The sequence below is a fragment of the Castor canadensis genome, chromosome 7 (assembly GCF_047511655.1).
Source record: "Castor canadensis chromosome 7, mCasCan1.hap1v2, whole genome shotgun sequence".
Taxonomy (NCBI): domain Eukaryota; kingdom Metazoa; phylum Chordata; class Mammalia; order Rodentia; family Castoridae; genus Castor; species Castor canadensis.
Genome location: NC_133392.1, coordinates 15819111 through 15837711, shown reverse-complemented (window position 1 = coordinate 15837711; position 18601 = coordinate 15819111). Strand labels below are relative to the sequence as shown.

Genomic DNA, 18601 nt, shown 5'->3' with positions numbered 1-18601 from the left:
GGGTGTGTATGTATGTTCAGGTTGAACAGAATGATTGAAATCTAACTGCCTTAACTCATAACATTTCCATTTATTTCTTTTTTTTTCAACATCTGTATTGTTTGCAGGTCACATCTCTTCAAAAAAAGAATAATATTTGGAATCCTATGAATATGGGTTTATAATTTAAAATATTCATAAAACTAAATTATGGAAAAACATTGGTAATCAAACAATGTGCATGTTGTTTAGCTTCCCGTAGGTTTAATTCTTCGTTTCTTTTTAGACATGTTCTCACCATATAGCCCAGGCTGGCCTGGAACTCACTTTGTATTAGGCTGCTTTTAAACTCATGATCTTCCTGTTTCTGCCTCCCAAGTATTGGGATTTTATATATGTGCCACCATGCCTGGCCTAATCTTTCTTTACCCAACGTAGGGTAATACCTGCTCAACTTCACTGAATTCTTATAAAGACCATTTAAGTTATGTAGACAAAAATACCTTTTTTTTTGTGGTACTGGGGTTTGAACTCAGGGCCTACACCTTGAGTCACTCCACCAGCCCCCCCCTTTTTTTCTGAGATAGGGTCTCATGAACTGTTTGCCTGGGCTGGTTTCAAACTGCAATCCTGATCTCTGCCTCCAGAGGAACTAGGATTTCAGGTGTGAGCCACCAGGACTGGGTTGACAAAAGCACTTTAAAACTTTCATAGTATTATGCACATTATGCACAATTCTTAAGTTATCTATAACCATGTGATATTAGTAGACCATTTTCATTCATACACCTTTATTTTAGTAGTTTTTAAAAATGCGATCTTCAGAGCATTGATGTAGGGATGTTAATAGGGGTTATATGCATAAAACATTTGAAAAACAGTAGGTTAAATAAAGCAGTTAGGTTTCTATACCCTTACAATCTGTTTTTCAGAATAATAGGTAAATATAATTTGTGAATTTAAGAGAGAGATTATATAAACTAAGGAGTACTCTATTGGGCGCAGAGGGAATTTGCATGTCTTGGAATGCACTTTTGGAAATACAACTCAAGATGCAGTTAATTGCTTTCAGTCTTCCCGTTTCATTTCATCAACTGTGTTTTTGGTTTTTATAATTCTTTTGATCTTTATTAGTAAGAATGTTGAATTAAAAACCATTTTACTATTTGTATTAAAGTCTGAATTATTTCAATAGCAAAAGAAATGACTTTAACTTTTACAACTAATTTTTTAACATTATTTTCTTTTATATAGGGACTTCTAAACTTCCTAAACAAAAAATAGGTTTTGTAAAGCTAAATACCAAGGCCTGCCCTTATGTGTGGCATGTCTCGGAAGATGAAATCTAAAACACTGTCTCGAGAATGTCCCTAGTCACTGAATCCTGAATTATTTGAGATGAAATCTCAAAATCTGTATTAGGGCAGTAAGCCCGCCTTATTTTTTGTGGATTTATTACAAGGAGTTGTGATCAAGTGCCATAAAAACATAAATTAAAAAAAAAAAGATATTTCAGGGCTGGAGGAAAGTCTCAAGTGGCTCAAGTGGAAGGATGCTTGCCTAACAAGCTTGAAGCCCTGAGTTCAACCCTCAGTGCTGCAAAAAGAAAAAAAAATTAAAATCCCACTTGTACATTATGCAGCTTAGTTGATGTGGAGAAGCTGTCAGTCAGTCCTGCGTTACCATCAGTTGTGTTTTAATCACAATGTGATTTGCTGAGTGTTTCCTTATCCTTCATTTTGTGAAAAAATGCCTCCTCCCAAAAACTAATGGTGCTCCAAAAGTAAGGTAAAAATATGGTATTTTTACCATATGCTTAATTTAAATGATCAAGTGAAAATTTTAGATTTGTTGAAAGGCAGCAAGCATGTCTTTTGTGGACATTGGCTGGCATTATGGGGAAAATGAATCAGGAATCCATGGTACAGATTGAACTCCATGCATCCTGAACATTTGTATTTTTTCCTCAATAGAAGGAAAACTATATATCAGTGGAACCATGTAACAGTGGATACCAAGTGTCAATTCTATATATGTCAGATTTGAGGCTATACTGAAATGATGTTTTTTTCCATAGTCCTTATAAAATGATGAATTATTGATATTGTTCATTATTTATCTAGGTTGTTTGAAGCTGAAATTATTCCCTTGTACACAATATAAAAACTATTCTTAAAAATATCAAATATTAAAATAATTTAAATATTTTATTCTGATTCTATTTTTAGACATTCTTTTAGTGAATATTATATATGCTGTTCGCTTTTGTATGCATGCGTGTAATATTTAGGTTGCATTAACTTTGTAATACAGGTGTCCTATATTGACATTCATGAGTTTTACTATATGAATTTTGGTATATTTTAATAAAGCTGTGCTATTGAAATTATTTAAGTATACTTAATTTCATTCCTTTTATTTCCTTTACTCTCATGTGCTTATAATTATTGGTGAGAATTTTAGGCAAGTTATTTTTATTTAAGGGAAAATGCTTCTAAATTATAGGTCATAGAAAATTAATTAATGAAAGAACTTTTTCCTTCCTAATTTTAAGCATTATTTCTCTAATTTGGCCAATTATTATTTTACATTATTTCTCTTCATTTATTCTTTTATTACACTTTTTTTTTCCTGCTATCTTTTTTCTAGCTTGTGATGAATGGAAAACATTGCCGAAACCAAATCTTCATAGAGATGTCAACAGATTTGGACACTCTGCAGTGGTCATTAATGGGTAAATGGAGAACATTTTGAACTCTTAGAGGGACAAGAATGTCAGTAGAACTTGGCATATTCACCAATTCTTATACTCTTTTTGAAAATCATCATTGATATTTCATGACATTTAATTATATATATTCCCCACTGCATCATTGAATACATTTTGGTTAACCATACCCTTCGTTCTTTTTAAAGGGTGTGGGTCGTTGTCAAGGAAAGGTACTGAGATAAAACTTCAGATACCTTTTAAAGTTATCACACTTCTTTCCTTTTTCTAGAGATCAGATAAGCATCTTTAAAAAGATCTAACTGAAATGATAGATACTGGCCTCTTGTTTATATCCAGAAGAAAGAAAATGAGAAAATTAGATTTGTATTTTTGTTCTGATATTAACTAAACGTGATTTTTGACAGTCTCTTAACATTTCTAGACTTTAATATCCATATATCCATTCGGAAATTGATGATTATTAAGTGTCCTTCCCTGAAATTAATACAATTTTTGTTTCATTAACAAAAATTGGTAGTTTGCACTTATGTGAGAATAAACAATATGTAGCTTAAAGCATTTAACTCAGAATGAATTATAGTTTATTATCAAACTTAGCCTAATTATGTAAAAGTTCTTCCCTATTGCCACACAATGATTTATTCACCCCAGTGAAACTTTGTAACTGGTATCAATTGTCTTTTTAAGTTGTAATAAGTGAAATTCAGTGTGAAGCATAAAACCTCTAGGCTTCTCTGTTGAAAATTGTGTTTGGTTATTTTTTATTTTCTTTGTTTTATAATAAAAGATATTCTTGGGCCTCATGCTTGCTAGGCAGGCACTCTACCACTTGAACTACTCTGTGTTCTTAATACATTAAGATTAATAGACTATTTCATGTTTCATCTGGAAAGTCTTCAAGAAATCTAAAAATCTGGTGTTTTTACATTGTATTGTATGTTAGAAATATGATTTTAAAGAACAGTTCTGATATAAGTATTTAAAAATAATGTAAGAATACAGTAAAATCCTGTTTATTTAAAAAACTAATTTATTAGAACCTTTTAATATTGTTTCTATAAGGGTCTTATTTTGTTTTTAATAGGTCCATGTATATATTTGGTGGATTTTCTAGTGTACTTCTTAATGATATCCTTGTATACAAGCCTCCAAATTGCAAAGCTTTCAGAGATGAGGAACTTTGTAAAAATGCTGGTCCAGGGATAAAATGTGTTTGGAATAAAAATCACTGTGAATCTTGGGAATCTGGGAATGCTAATAATATTCTCAGAACAAAGTGTCCTTTTAAAACAGGTGAGTTTTCTTGTTTTATTTTTTTCATTTTACCCTTTTGCTGGTTTCACAGTTTCTCTATTTGACTAGAAGTAGAAATGTACTTTGCTCGTAGGAATTACCTTACTGTTTACAAAAATGAAAAATTCATAATCCTCTAGGAATTCTAGTATTGATCTTAGCAATGGTTAGTAATTTATCATATTTGTTAGCTACTTTTAGTTTTATTTTTGAAATCTTCTGTTATATGTACTTTGTATGGAACATGGTCATATATGAATTATTTTGTAATATAAGTTAAAATGCTTTCAAATACATCATTTCTGAGAAATATTGTGTATTGCAAAGAAAGAACATAAGTGATTTATTTTACATTTGGCATTTTCATTCTTCTTAAATTATTGCCAAGCTACACCATAAGGTTAAAAAATTTCCCTGAATTTGGTGATCGATGTTCTAATTTTTATATTTCTTAAAATGGGTTGAACAAATAAATCAAACTCAAAATTTATCAGTCAGTATTTTAATTTATGATTTAGATAAGTTATTTACTTTTCTCTCAATAGGTAAGGGCTTTTATACATTTTTGATGTTACAACTCATAATCATATTTCCAAAATTCACTAATATATGTTAACTCAGACTTCCCTAAACATCTTTATAAGGAGAAGTGAAACAATAAGTATCTGTTAGGATGTTTTCTTTTGGGTATTGAATAATACATTTTACTCTGTATTATTATTAGTAATAATACATTTTATTCCATAAAATACTTTGAAGTTCTTTTTCTCTTTCAAAATGTGCAAATTTAAAATGGATATAGAATTGAATAATAATCCTGGTTAGTTGAATAATTAAGATGAGGACAGAAGATATTTAGAATCCTGTAACACAAACTACAAAGGGAGTTTCATATTGGAGAACTGATTTTGATACTAAGGTAATTTTTTTGGTTAAAATGTATTAATGATCCTTAAATAGATGTTATAAGTGTGCGAAATAAGTATGACATTTTATCTTCATCCTAATATTTTTTATATCACTTTTGTATTACAGCTGCTCCTGATGACAGATGTTACAGATATACAGATTGTGCCAGCTGTACTGCCAATACAAATGGGTGCCAGTGGTGTGATGACAAGAAATGCATTTCGGCCAACAGTAACTGCAGTATGGTTAGTATTCAGGGAAAACGGTGATGTCGTTAACATTGCTGCTTCATATCATTCGCTTACCAGAAGGCAAGCTCTTTGTACACTGAAGCAAATACTATACTTGAAAGTATAATATAAGAAAACAAGCCCTTTGCACATTGAAGCAGTTATGTGGGGTCATTCACATCTTGGTACATTATCAAGTCAGACTGCAGTGTGTTGTTCACATTTGTCAGTTTACATTCCACATACATGTAATAATGTGTTTCTTTTCATGACTGAGACTGACAAATTTTAACATTTTAATTTACAGTTTATCTTTAATGTTGTCTTTAAGTGTTGTTTTCTATGTTCGTGGAAATAGGATTATATAGGTAGGTGTTAAAATCATTTCCATGGGATTCTTCTCAGGCATGTATGAATAGTGGTGTGCGTCTGGTGTTTATACACTATGTGTTTGAATGTAGCCTGAGATGTTGAAAATAGTAGCTCCTTTTTTATCTGTCTTTAGATAACTCACTCTCAACTTTCAGCAGTTTTGTCCTGCAGAGGACATGGGAATGTATCTAGACATTTTTATTGTTCACAACTTTTAGGCTGCTATGTGTATGTAATATTCAGAGGCCAGGAATGCTGCTAAATGTCCTACAGTGCACAGGATGGCCTTTCCACAACAAAGAATTATCTGACTCAGAATTTCAATAATGCTAAACCTCTACTTTAGATTAAGGAAGACTTGAAAAATTACAAAATTAATACTTATCATAGATGAAAATGGATTAAGAGCAGGGAAAATTAAGCTTCTAAGTAGGTAGTGTCAAAGCATTACAACTTTTTTGGAAGTCAGTAAGTTAAAAGGAACAACATAAAAGGTAGTATTTAGTTGACTAAAAGAATCTCTTATTGGGCTGTAACTTAAATAAAATGAAATAATGTGCATATAGATTTTCAGCTAATTACACAATATTTTTCTATTTCTAATTTTTTATTAAGCAATTAAAGTGTCCAATGTTTTTTTCATGATAGCGGGCAGAGATAAAAAGTAAAGGAAGCAGTGTTTTAAACTGGTATAAATACTATGTATCATCTAAAATATTTTCCAATAACCAATAATATTTCAAAATATTTAAGTTTTATGATTCTATTCTAAAATATTTAAAACAAAATGGAGGAAAATTTGCAGTTATCGACTCATTAGATTGAACTGTTTTGCTCTGCACATATTTTGTTGGTACATACTTTCCAATGATATAAGTTGCTTTAATAACAAGAAATACTAGGATTCTATTTGAGTTTTTACATTAAAATGACATGACTCTGCTTTGAAAATTTACATAATATTTTTAGATTTGCATTAATATTCATCTAATGGAAATTATTTTAATGGAAATAGGAATTAAGTAAAATAAGGCATGGGGATGAAGGATTTTGTACTAGATTCTTCAGAGAAACAGAACTTGATAGGAGACATATACGATATATAGGAGTTAAATACATATCTCCATATAAAACCCAGGAAAGTTGGTGGTGTAAATTCCAGTAGAAGTACAGATACCTGTGAACCAATAGCACCAATGGTGTAGGTCCCAGCCAAGAGCACTGAGGCAGAGAAACTCTTTTATTAATCGTTTTGTTCCTTTTAGGCCCTCAAAGCGTGGGAAGATGCCTGTCCTCATTGGGGAGGCATTCTGCTTAATTCAGTCTTCAGATTCCAATGCAAATCTTATCTGGACACAACTTCACAGATATTCCCAGAAATAATAGTTAACCACATACGGATATCTGTGTCCTGGTCAAATTGACACATAAATTTAGCCATTATCAATAAAAACAGAAACATTGTTAGTTAAAAATTATAAGATGATTTTATTTTAACCTTTGTTAAACCCTGAGTTAATTTGTTTAGATGCTATCTTAGTCTATTCAGGCTGCTAGAACAAAGCACCATAAATTGGTTGGCCTATACACAACATGAATTTATTTCTCCTAGTTCAGAAGACTAGGAAGTCTTTTAAGTTCTAGGCACTGACAGATTCTGGTCTGGCGAGGACCTGAGTTCTGGTTCATAAAAGGTGAATGAATGCTTTCTCCCATGACAGAAGAGAAACTCTTAATTGGTTCATCCCCTCTGTTTTTTATTCGTGGTATAATAGATATATACATGGGAATGTCATAATTAAACTCCCTGTATACATATCTTAAACAAACAAAATGCCTTTTTTTCAAAAACATAGGGGACAGGAAGATAAAACAGGTCCTGTGTGGGGGTTGGCACCAGTGAGAGGAGGAGGATAAAAGGAAAGGGTGTAGGAGGGTGAATGTGGTGGCAACATATTCATGTATCAAAGTGGAAAAATAAGACCTGTTGAAACTATTCCAGGAATGGGTGTGTGGAGGGGAATAAAGGAGAATGATGGAGGGGGTGAATTTAACTAAAATATATTGTAAGAAATTTTGTAAATTTCACAGTGTACCCCCAATACAACAATACTATGACAATAAAAATGAAATAAAAAATACATTTAAATAAAAAACAGGAAGGGAAGCTCTGGTTTCTTCAGCTCCTTACATAGGTGCATCCTGTGTATGAGGGCTGCTGCACTCTAATGACCAAATCACCTCCCTAAAGTTCTGTCTCCTAATTCTGTCACATTGGGTATTGGCCTTTGATATGTTAATTTTGCAGACATTCAGTCCATAGAAGACATTTGTACTTTAACAATATACAAGTCTAGGTGGAAAAATAAATATCTTAAAAATTGTACTGTGTAACTTGCTATCAGGTATTCATTTTATAATGTGTCTTTTTGTTTTATATTTTATTTTTGATGATGTCTTAATAAGAAATGCTTTGGATCACATAGTATAAGTGAGCAGATGGTACTCATTTATAATTTAGAATGTGATTATATGTATCTTTTAGACAGTTTTATCAGACTGTCTAGTGATGAAGAAAAACCAAATGCTAATAGATACAGAAAGGTCTAGGGAATGTTAGTCTAAATTATGTACCCTGATATCCTATTTTATTATTTAGCCATATTTATTTATTTTTTATTTTAATTTTTTTAAATTTATTTTTTCACAGCAATGTGTCCAAAGTTTTTTTATTCATTTATTCACATGTGCATACATTGTTTGGGTCATTTCTCCCCCCTACTCCCTGCCCCCACCTTCTCCATCCCAACTCCCCTTGCTTCCAGGCAGAATCTGTTTTGCCCTTATCTCTAATTTTGTTGAAGAGAAGACATGAGCATAATAAGAAAGACAAAGCGTTTTTGCTAGTTAAGGGTAGCTATACAGAGAGATTCCTAGCATTGCTTCCATGTACAAATGTGTTACAACCTAAGTTGATTCATCTCTAACTGACCTTTTCACTAGTTCCTGATCCCCTTCTCATGTTGACCTCTGTCCCTTTAAGGTTTCTGTATTAGTTCCTCTGGAGTGGGGACATCAAATGCTTTCATGTTTTGGGTTTTCTACCTATCCCCATACCTCCCATATGTGCTCTCCCCTTGTCACGTGACCCAAGTCCAGCCACATTGCTGTATTTGCCCTAGATCTAAAGTCCACGTACAAGGAAGAACATATGATTTTTGGTCTTCTGAGCCTGGCTAACCTCGCTCAGAGTGATGTTTTCCAGTTCCATCCATTTTCTTGCGAATGATAAGATTTCATTCTTCTTCATGGCTGAGTAAAATTTCATTGTGTACAAGTACCACATTTTATTGATCCATTCGTCAGTAGTGGGGCATCTTGGTTGTTTCCATAACTTGGCTATTGTGAATAGTGCCGCAATAAATATGGGCATGCAGGTGCCTTTGGAGTAGCCTGTGTCGCATTCTTTTGGGTAAATCCACAGGAGTGGGATTGCTGGATCACATGGCAGATCTGTGTTTAGATTTTTAAGAAGCCTCCAAATTTTTTTCCAGAGTGGTTGCACTAGCTTTCATTTCCACCAGCAGTGTATGAGGGTTCCTTTTTCCCCGCATCCTTGCCAACATGTGTTGTTAACTGGTGTTTTTGATGATGGCTATTCTAACAGGGGTGACACGAGGTAGAATCTTAGTGTGTTTTTGATTTGCATTTCCTTTATGGCTAGAGATGGTGAGCATTTTTTCATGTTTTTTTTTTGCCATTTGAATTTCTTCTTTTGAGAAAGTTCTGTTTAGTTCAGTTGCCCATTTCTTTATTGGTTCATTGATTTTGGGAGAGTTTAGTTTCTTAAGTTCCCTGTATATTCTGGTTATCAGTCCTTTTTGTCTGATGTATAGCTGGCAAATGTTTTTTCTCACTCTCTGTGTGGTCTCTTCAGTTTAGCGACCATTTCTTTTTGTTGTGCAGAATCTTTTTAATTGTATGAAGTCCCATTTGTCCATCCTTTCTCTTAGTTGCCTATACCTATTAGTTCCAGAGTGTTTCCTGCCCCTTCCTGTATTAACTTCAGAGTTTTTTGGTCTGATATTAAGGTTTTTGATCCATTTTGAGTTGATACTAGTACAAGGTGATAAACATGGATCTAGTTTCAGTTTCTTGCAGACGGGTAATCACTTTTCCCAACAACATTTGTTGAAGAGGCTGTCTTTTCTCCATCGTATATTTTTGGCACCTTTGTCAAAAGTAAGGTGGGTATAGCTGTGTGGATTCATATCTAGGACCTCTATTCTGTGCCACTGGTCTTCATGTCTGTTTTTGCTCCAGTACCATGCTGTTTTTATTGCTATTGCTTTGTAATATAGTTTGAAGTTGGGTATTGTGATACACCATGCTGTTTTTATTGCTATTGCTTTGTAATATAGTTTGAAGTTGGGTATTGTGATACCTCCAGCATTGCTCTTTTTGCTGAGTATTGCCTTGGCTATTTGTGGTCTCTTGTGTTTCCAAATGAACTTTAGGGTAGATTTTTTTTATCTCTGTGATGAATGTCATTGCAATTTTGATGGGAATTGCATTAAACATGTAGATTGCTTTTCGTAGTATAGCCATTTTTACTATGTTGATTCTACCAATCCATGAGCACGGGAGATCTTTCCATCTTCTGTAGTCTTCCTCTGTCTCTTTATTTAGGGGTTTGTAGTTCTCCTTGTAGAGGTCATTTACATACTTTGTTAAGTTTACTCCTAGGTATTTGATTTTTTTTTGAGGCTATTGTAAATGGAATTGTTTCCATATATTCCTTCTCAGTTTGTTCGTTGTTGGTGTATAGAAAAGCTAATGATTTTTGTAAGTTGATTTTGTATCCTGCTACCTTGCTAAAGTTGTTTATGGTGTCTAGGAAGTTTTGGATAGAGTTTTTTGGGTTTTTGAGGTATAGGATCATATTGTCTGCAAATAGGGATATTTTGATAGTTTCTTTACCTATTAGTATTCCTTTTATTTCTTCTTCATGTCTAATTGCTCTGGCTAGAAATTCCAGGACTATGTTGAATAGAAGTGGGGATAGTGGGCACCCTTGTCTCGTTCCTGATTTTAGGGGAAGTGGTTTCAGTTTTTCACTGTTAAGCATGATGTTGACTATAAGTTTGTCATATATAGCCTTTACAATGTTGATAGCCATATTTATTTTAAATTGCATATTTTGTGCTCTGAATGTTCAAAAAATCTGTTTCTCATGGATTTTCATTTTTAAATTTACAGTTAAATACATTAAAGATTAGTATAGCAATAGTTACCCTTCATACTCTGCTTGTAAATGTGCATCTGGTTCATCAGGCTAAAAAATGTTTCAGAATAACAGTTAGCTGTCTCCCATTTCTGATTAACTTGGTTCTGTATGTTATTGAAATAAAGTTTCATATATTGTCCTTGTTCAGTATCAATAAATTATACATTGTTCTTAATGAAGAACCGTAGAAGTATTTGGATATGGATTCTTGTGTTACCATTGTTGTTCTGAAGACTGACATTAAGCTGCTATTACTTCCCCTATTCCAACATGTATAACCATTCTCTTGTCATTTTTGTGTGTTATTGTGCTTATTGAATAATTCAAGTTAATTTATTTATTTTCAGTCCATTTGCAAATGTTTTTGGGTCTACTGTAATGATCATATATAATAATGCTAAGATAGATGTATGTTATATGAAAGTAAAAAACTATGAATCAGGCAAAATGACAATAAGAGTTTTTATGTTTCTAATGAAAATATGGTAGTTATTTAATAAGTCACCTAATAATTTGAAATTTATGAAAATGTAGCACCTGTGATTTTTTTTAAGGATGAGTAAAGACAAATATTGTATTTGTATACATTTTATCTATTCCTTACATTACATATAATTTGCTCTAAAGAAATTAACACCCTTGGGATAGAAGTGACTGCAGTATATTTTACAAAGGATAGTATTTTATAAATACCTAAAAAGATGAAGTACCTAAGAAGATAAAAATTATAACAATTTTTTACATGGATAGTTGTAACTCAATTTTAACTTTTTAGTCTGATTGACTGAAAGTCAACATTTATATCTCTTACATTAGAAGGCCTGACGTCAGCATTTACACTGTAGACAGAATAAAGATTAGGACTCAGGGAGTAGCATTAGTCTTTTTAATTTTTTTCATCATAAGAAGAGTTGAGCCAAAATTTTAGAATCTGATTTTCTTTTGTTTTGGCCATGTTTCAGTACATACACATTTACAATAAAATCATATTTACTTTGTAAAGAGCTATTTTGTCAGAGTGAGAGCTTTGATATGTTTTTATTTTTCTCCAGATAATGTATGAACGCTATGGAAATAATTTTTAATTTTTAAAAAATACAGTCTCCTGGCCTTTTTCTCCACAAAGATAAGCACATTTAAACATTCTTTCTCTCTTTTTTTGGCAGTACAGGGGTTTGAACTCAGAGCCTCATGCTTGCTAGACAGGCACTCAGTTACTTGAGCCATGATCCAGTCCTAAACATGATCTTACATAAGTGAGATCATACTAATACAGTGCATTTTTCAGTATTTATATTCTGCAAAGTCATAAGACACTGAGTTAATAAATAATCACTATTACCAGGGGAACTATGAACATATCTCACATCGATTATAATCCCGTATCCTAAAAACAACTCAAGTCTGGGAGATAGAATCTGATTTTCATGAGATAGGTTTTACCATAGATAGTGATAATATTACATGAAGTAGCTGAGCCCAGGTGTTAAAGTGTGGTGGTCTCAGAAGATCCTGGTGGAGATCTCAGGTCTTTGCCTCTTGGAATAAAACATTGGACAAAGATGCTGATTGCAAAACAGTAGTAAAGTTTCATTGAAAGGAAAATATAGGCACTACAAAAGAAAAGGTGATGGGCTTTGCCCACATGGTACAGAAACCCTGATCTTTGTTCAAATGGCAATTTATAGGTTAGAAGGGCAAATGATGGGAAAAGTCTGGATGGTCTTTGCAGGAGGTCCTTGGGTGATTGACAGGTTTGATTGACAAGGTCTTGTTATACATCATGGGGCATTCTGCTGTATGTCCTTGTTCTGTGTGTCAGGTTTTATTATGAGATGCAAGCAATATTCATAAGCTCTTAAGTAGGGGCTTTACCTGAGAGGTCAGACTGAGGACAGATTTCCCTTTACTGGATATGTGCCATTTTCTAGTCAGAAGCACACCAGGAAATGCCCTTGTCTTTTGGGGGAATTCCCAATTGCAAAGGAATTTACATTTGAAAAAGAATTTACAACTGAAGGAATGTCAGAGGAGGATGATGCTGGGTAGGGACAGGGAGAAGTTCAGAGTGGAGTTTGCTGAGGAGGGTTGAGTCCCATGAGGCTTTCTTCTTTGGCTGTTAGCAGCCTGCCTCACAGTCACTTTCAGCAAACTTTCAGTGTTGCCTGTTTTTCTTTATTGACCTTCAACTTTTAACTTCTCAGTGTCAGAATTAATTGAAATATGATTGCATGATGAAGTAGGTTTAAAAAATAACTTGTAAGTTTTTTATAGTCCTTATGAAGGAAATCTGACAAATTCATAAAAGAGACATCAGTGAACTAAAACCATCTGTGGAAGTAAAATTAAGTTATTGTGAAACTAATTACTTTTCAGATTGCATTGTATTTTTATAAGGCTCATCTTCAATTTTTTGGTACTACTTATCATTTCTATTTTATTTCAAGGGATTGCATGATAGTTTTATTAATATGAGAATCATCTCATGCTACCATTAACGCGAATGACTTCATGCATTGACTATATTTAATTAGAAGCCTATTTTCAGATTCACTAAAAGTTTTCATTAAATGGTTTCTTTTCATATTGTGTAATTTGCACAATTTTTTCGATTAGGTCTCATTACAATTATAAAAGTAATAGCTTATCTTTTTAAGAGAAAATATTTCAACAGATATTTAGCAGAGTTTATTTGAACAAAGAACAATTCATTAATTGGGCAGCATCCTGTACCAGTAGAGAATCAGAGTGCTTCTATCAGCAGTGTGGTCATGTGGTAATTTAAAGACAGAAAAAAAATATACAAAGTATCTCAGTTGGTTAGGGCTGGGCATTGCCTCATGTGGACATGGTCTAATAGGCTGGCAGACTGTGATTGGCTATGGTTTAGCATCTGTGAATCTAAGAATACACTCTTTTTTTTTTTTGGTGGTATTGAGGTTTGATCTCAGGGTCTCATGCTTGCTAGGCAGAGACTCTACCACTTGACCCACAGTCCCCAGTCCTTTTTTTGCTTTAGTTGTTTTTCCAATAGGGTTTCATGTTTGCCCAGGGCTGGTCTTGGACCATGATCCTCCTGTCCATGGCCTCCTGTGTAGCTGGGTTATAGTTGCGTATCACCATACTCTGCTTATTTGTTGAGATGAGGTCTTGCTAATTTTTTGCCTGGCCTGACTTCAAACTGAAATCTTCCCAGTTTCTGCCTCCTAAATATATGGTATTACATGTGTAAGCCACTGTGTGCCCAGCAAGAATATACTCTTTAAGTTGCAGTTTGTTTACATACTAAATTGGGTTGGGGTTCATGATGTATAAAGGCAGAAGTAAGCCAAATTTAATTTAACAAACTAATGCAATAAGTAAGAGAAATTCTGATTCAATAGAATTGGGTTTAGAATTAGAAATCTGTTTTAAAGTTCTCTAGGGGCTTTAAAAATACACTGACACCTAAGAATTCTCACTTTTATAGTGGTGAAAAATAACATGCTTTATCTTTAATTTCCTAGTCTGTCAGAAACTATACCAAATGTCATGTGAGAAATGAGCAGATCTGTAACAAACTCACCAGCTGTAAAAGCTGTTCACTAAACTTGAATTGCCAGTGGGATCAGCGGCAGCAGGAATGCCAGGCTTTGCCAGGTAAAGATCTGAAGATTTGGTAAATAAGTTGTATGGTCTGTAGATGAATACTATCACAGTGAAACGTGTTTGGTACAAACACCACGTCTTCTAAAATTAAAGCTTTAGCAAGCGTGAACTTGTAGTACTGCAGTGGAAAGGCATTGTTTTTATAAGAAAAGTTGCATAACGTCGCCTTGCTTCCAGATCTTCCAAGATGCTTGTGGTTTCTTGTGTTTACTGTACCATTGACTTGATGGACACCTTTTCGTTAAAAACCCAGCGATAATGAGCACTTGGGCTTAATATCCAGATACAACAAATATTTACATGTTGTCATGTTTGATTTATTTTAAAATGCCCTTCAGTTTCAAAATTCAATAAATATTTTCTGGCTGCTTTTTAAAATAAAAGTATAACTTTCATAAATATTACCTGCTTTTATGAGATTCTAAATTGTACAAACCACAGCAAAACTCATTTTAAATGTAAGTTCATTTTATTTTTCACAGTTCACATTCTTAGTGTTTTTCCTTTTTAATGTGAAAGATAAAGTCAGAAAAAAAAAAAAAAGGAACAAATACTTAACCAGTTCCATTGTCTTGTTAGAATTGCTACACATGGTAGTTAAGTGCTTGGCTTAGAAATGTCAGAGTTGTAACTATTAATAGGGCATTTTATTTTTGTTTAGTTTGTTTTTTTTTCCTTCTCCCTATTTCATGATTTTTTTCCATAGAAAATTGTCAGAACCCAATTCCAAATCTTTTTTTATAAGAAAAAGTGATTTGGTACTTTGGATTCCATAAGACTAGGAAGACTGCTACACATGCAGTCTCAAAATGCAAACAAAGTCATCCTAGTATTGTTAAATAGTGATTGTGGTTTAATGATGGATTGCTGTGCTCTGTACTGTGAGTTATTTATGGTACCCCATTTAATCCTTAGAACAGTGGCTATAAAGATCAATATTATTTTCAAGTTCTTCATGTCATTTCATTGTTACTTTCCTGATACTGCCTACTAAATTAATATTCTCCAATTTTCTCGAATAATGACATGCTATTTCTTTTCTTCTCCTTCTCCTTCTCATGTCCTCCTCCCTCTTCTCCTCCTTCAACATCCCCTTCCTCCTCTGTTTGAACTCAGGGCCTTGTGCTTGCTAGGTAGGCACACTACCACTTGAGCCACGCCTTCTAGTCCTTTTGCTTTAGTTATTTTTCAAATAGTGTCTCACATTTATGTCTAGTCTGTTCTGGTCCATAATCTCCTATTTATGCTTCCTGTGTAGCTGGGATGGCAGCTGCATGCCACTGTGCCCACCCTGTTATTGTGTGAGATAAGGTCTTGTGAACTTTTTACTTGGGCTTGCCTCCAACTGTGATCTTTCAGGTTTTCTGTCTCTGAAGTAGCCAGGATAACAGGTGTAAGCACCTGTGCCAGGAAAAATTCTTTTAAAATTCTCATTCTGTTATGAATTTAGCATGGAGTTTCCAAAGGCTTCCTGAACTTTGCAATCCAGTGAACTGAATACAGAAGCAGATGTGGGAATATCTTTATTTGTCTTTAAGTCAGACATTAAAGAGATTTTCAAATACGTAAAACAAAGCCCCATGACTTAATATTTTTTTATTTGGAGGCTATAGTTTTGTAAAATAAAATATACTATTTATATTGAATAGTAATTCCCCCCCAAACATTTTATTATAAAAATTTCAAACATTTAGAAAATGGAAAATCTTGGAGTGGATACCCCACCCCTCGGATTCCTTAGTTACTATTTTGCTCTATCTGCTGTATTGCCATGGCTCTGTCTACCATCCTCTCTTCATTCATCAATCTATCTTAGTTTTTTGATCCAACAAGTCTCTTTTAAACTGTCACAGGCTTTCTCTAGGAAGGGAATTTAAGAGTTCATCTCCAGCCCTGTTTGTGTACTATAAAGGGGCAAGACCTTGTAGCACCTGGAAGAATGTACTTACAATGGGATTTAACAGTGTTACTCTAAATCTATATTTTAAGTTATCATTATTAATTTTAATGTGGCCAAATCATTAGATATAACATGCATCAAGAAAGAGCTGTGGCACCCTCAATTATTTTTAAATGTTAATGACCAAGAAGTTTGAGAACTGGTTCATGAGAACATTTCCGTAAGGGCTGCGCTCATGATCCAAGCCCTTTCACACACAGCACAAGGCTGTGTTCAATGTTTAAAGTGATATGGAAACTCAAATACAGACTAAATGTGTAGATTGAGTGTTTTTGAAACACTGTATTGTCAGAGTATAATACACACTAATAACATGCATGCTATAGTATAATATTTTGATGTATGTATAAACCTGTGTATTGGAGAATAGGTGTTGTTTAAAGTTCAGTTTGGACTTCGTGAATAAACTAGTATTGCTGAATAGTATGTTTAACCTTTGGAAAGATCTGAATAACTGTGAAAATAGGCAGTAGAAGGCAAAGACTATTGCTTTTTTTTTTTTTTAACTAAATATAACTGAGATGAGATACTTTACTCTTAATTAAGGAACTAAGGAATGACTTCTTATCTAAATAGTATACCTAGCTATGGAAATTATACTTTGAGGTCACTTAGCCTCAAAGTATAACAACAACAACAACAACAAAAAGCAGTCTTTGAAACTTGCTTTTGTTATGTGCTTCAAGTGATCTTAGCTTTTGTAAACTGGACTTTGGATTGTAACTATAGTAGTTACTTAGCTTACTGCGATATATGCCAATAGACCAGATTATACAGAAAACCTAGCAGTCAGTATGTTTTAGTAGGTGTTTTGTAAGAGCCATAGCTTATCTTGTTTAAGAATTAAAGAAAAAATTAGGATTCTTTGTTTTCTTTCTCCACCAAACTGTTAAACAAATTTTGTTTGGGATATTATATTAACATATTTAAAATTTTACATTTAAAAATAAATTTAAATTATCATTGAGGTAATATTTAAAATTCTGAGATGATTGAATAATACATATACTTTATGGGAATCTAAAAATAAGATGTAGTTCTTTTTTCTTTGACTAGCTCATCTTTGTGGAGAAGGATGGAGTCATATTGGAGATGCTTGTCTTAGAATCAATTCCAGTAGAGAAAGCTATGACAATGCAAAACTTTATTGCTATAATCTTAGTGGGAATCTTGCTTCATTAACAACTTCAAAAGAAGTAGAATTTGTGTTGGATGAAATACAGAAGTATACACAACAGGTAACATTCATACTTGTTTATATTATGGAAACAAGCTGTGATGATCTTAAAATTTTTGGAAATAGTTCATTCTTTTTGCATGTAAAAATACCTTATTACTAAACCTTGGAAATAAAAGTGAATTAATTTCAAAAGTGAACCAGAAGGGAACTCATATTTTATGTGCATTTAGTAATAACCTACTTATCACATGCTTTACACAGTAAACCACTGCATTATCTTATCAAGTGGTCATCTTCTATGAATAAATTCTCTTAAAAATGTGCATTTAATCTTAGAATTGTAACTCCACTCATGTGGCAGAGATGTTTTGGCACGAAAAAATTTGAAACAAATATTACCAATTACTTGCAATAGAAACACTTACACTTAAGTAATGCTTCACTGGTATGGCTGATTTTTAAGCAGCATGGTAGACAGTAGATCACAGTGGTGCAGGCCTGGAACGCGGGAATGCTGCTGTCTCTGCAGTTCTTGCTTACTTATTTGTAGATGGGGATAACTCTTGAAAGTTAATTATGTGTAAAGAATATAGGTTCACTTTATTTTTAAGTGTTTACTATGATTATCATTATGATTTCCATCTACACATTATTATTTTTACCTTTGTTCTCAGCACTGGTATTAGTATTTCCAGGAATCAATTTAGAGTACGAATGTTACATAACTAAATAATTTATTTGACTAACAGTTATTACTGACTTTAATTATGTTTGCCCTAGACTAGTGTTTTCTTTTCTCTCTCTCTCTCTCTCTTTCCTTTTTCTTTTATTGAGACAGCATTTCCCTATGTAGCCCAGGTTGTCCTTGAACTCCCAGTTATCTTGCCTCTGCCTCCCAAGTTCTGGGATTATTGCATATACCCCCATGCCCAGTCCAGACTAGTGTATTAGTTTTTCCATGGTGAATAATTAAAATTCTTGTCTGGACTTTCAATTCACTGTTACTGCCTAC

The 18601-nt window shown here is 33.3% G+C and overlaps 1 protein-coding gene across 3 annotated transcripts in view; it reads left to right on the top strand.

Annotated features, from left to right (window-relative positions):
- Nucleotides 1–18601, top strand: part of Atrnl1 (attractin like 1) — a 744833-nt gene that overhangs the window by 135846 nt on the left and 590386 nt on the right. For 2 of the 3 annotated variants that reach the window (XR_012449625.1, XM_074078234.1), the window contains exons 11-15: nucleotides 2629–2713; nucleotides 3795–4003; nucleotides 5039–5157; nucleotides 14308–14440; nucleotides 17466–17647. Coding sequence is in view for 1 of the 3 variants with exons in the window: in XM_074078234.1 (XP_073934335.1) it covers nucleotides 2629–2713; nucleotides 3795–4003; nucleotides 5039–5157; nucleotides 14308–14440; nucleotides 17466–17647 (728 nt within the window). In the remaining 2 variants the exon portion in view is untranslated. Of the gene's footprint in view, nucleotides 1–2628; nucleotides 2714–3794; nucleotides 4004–5038; nucleotides 5158–14307; nucleotides 14441–17465; nucleotides 17648–18601 lie in introns of those variants that run through there. The other variant, XR_012449626.1, reaches the window with a different exon arrangement.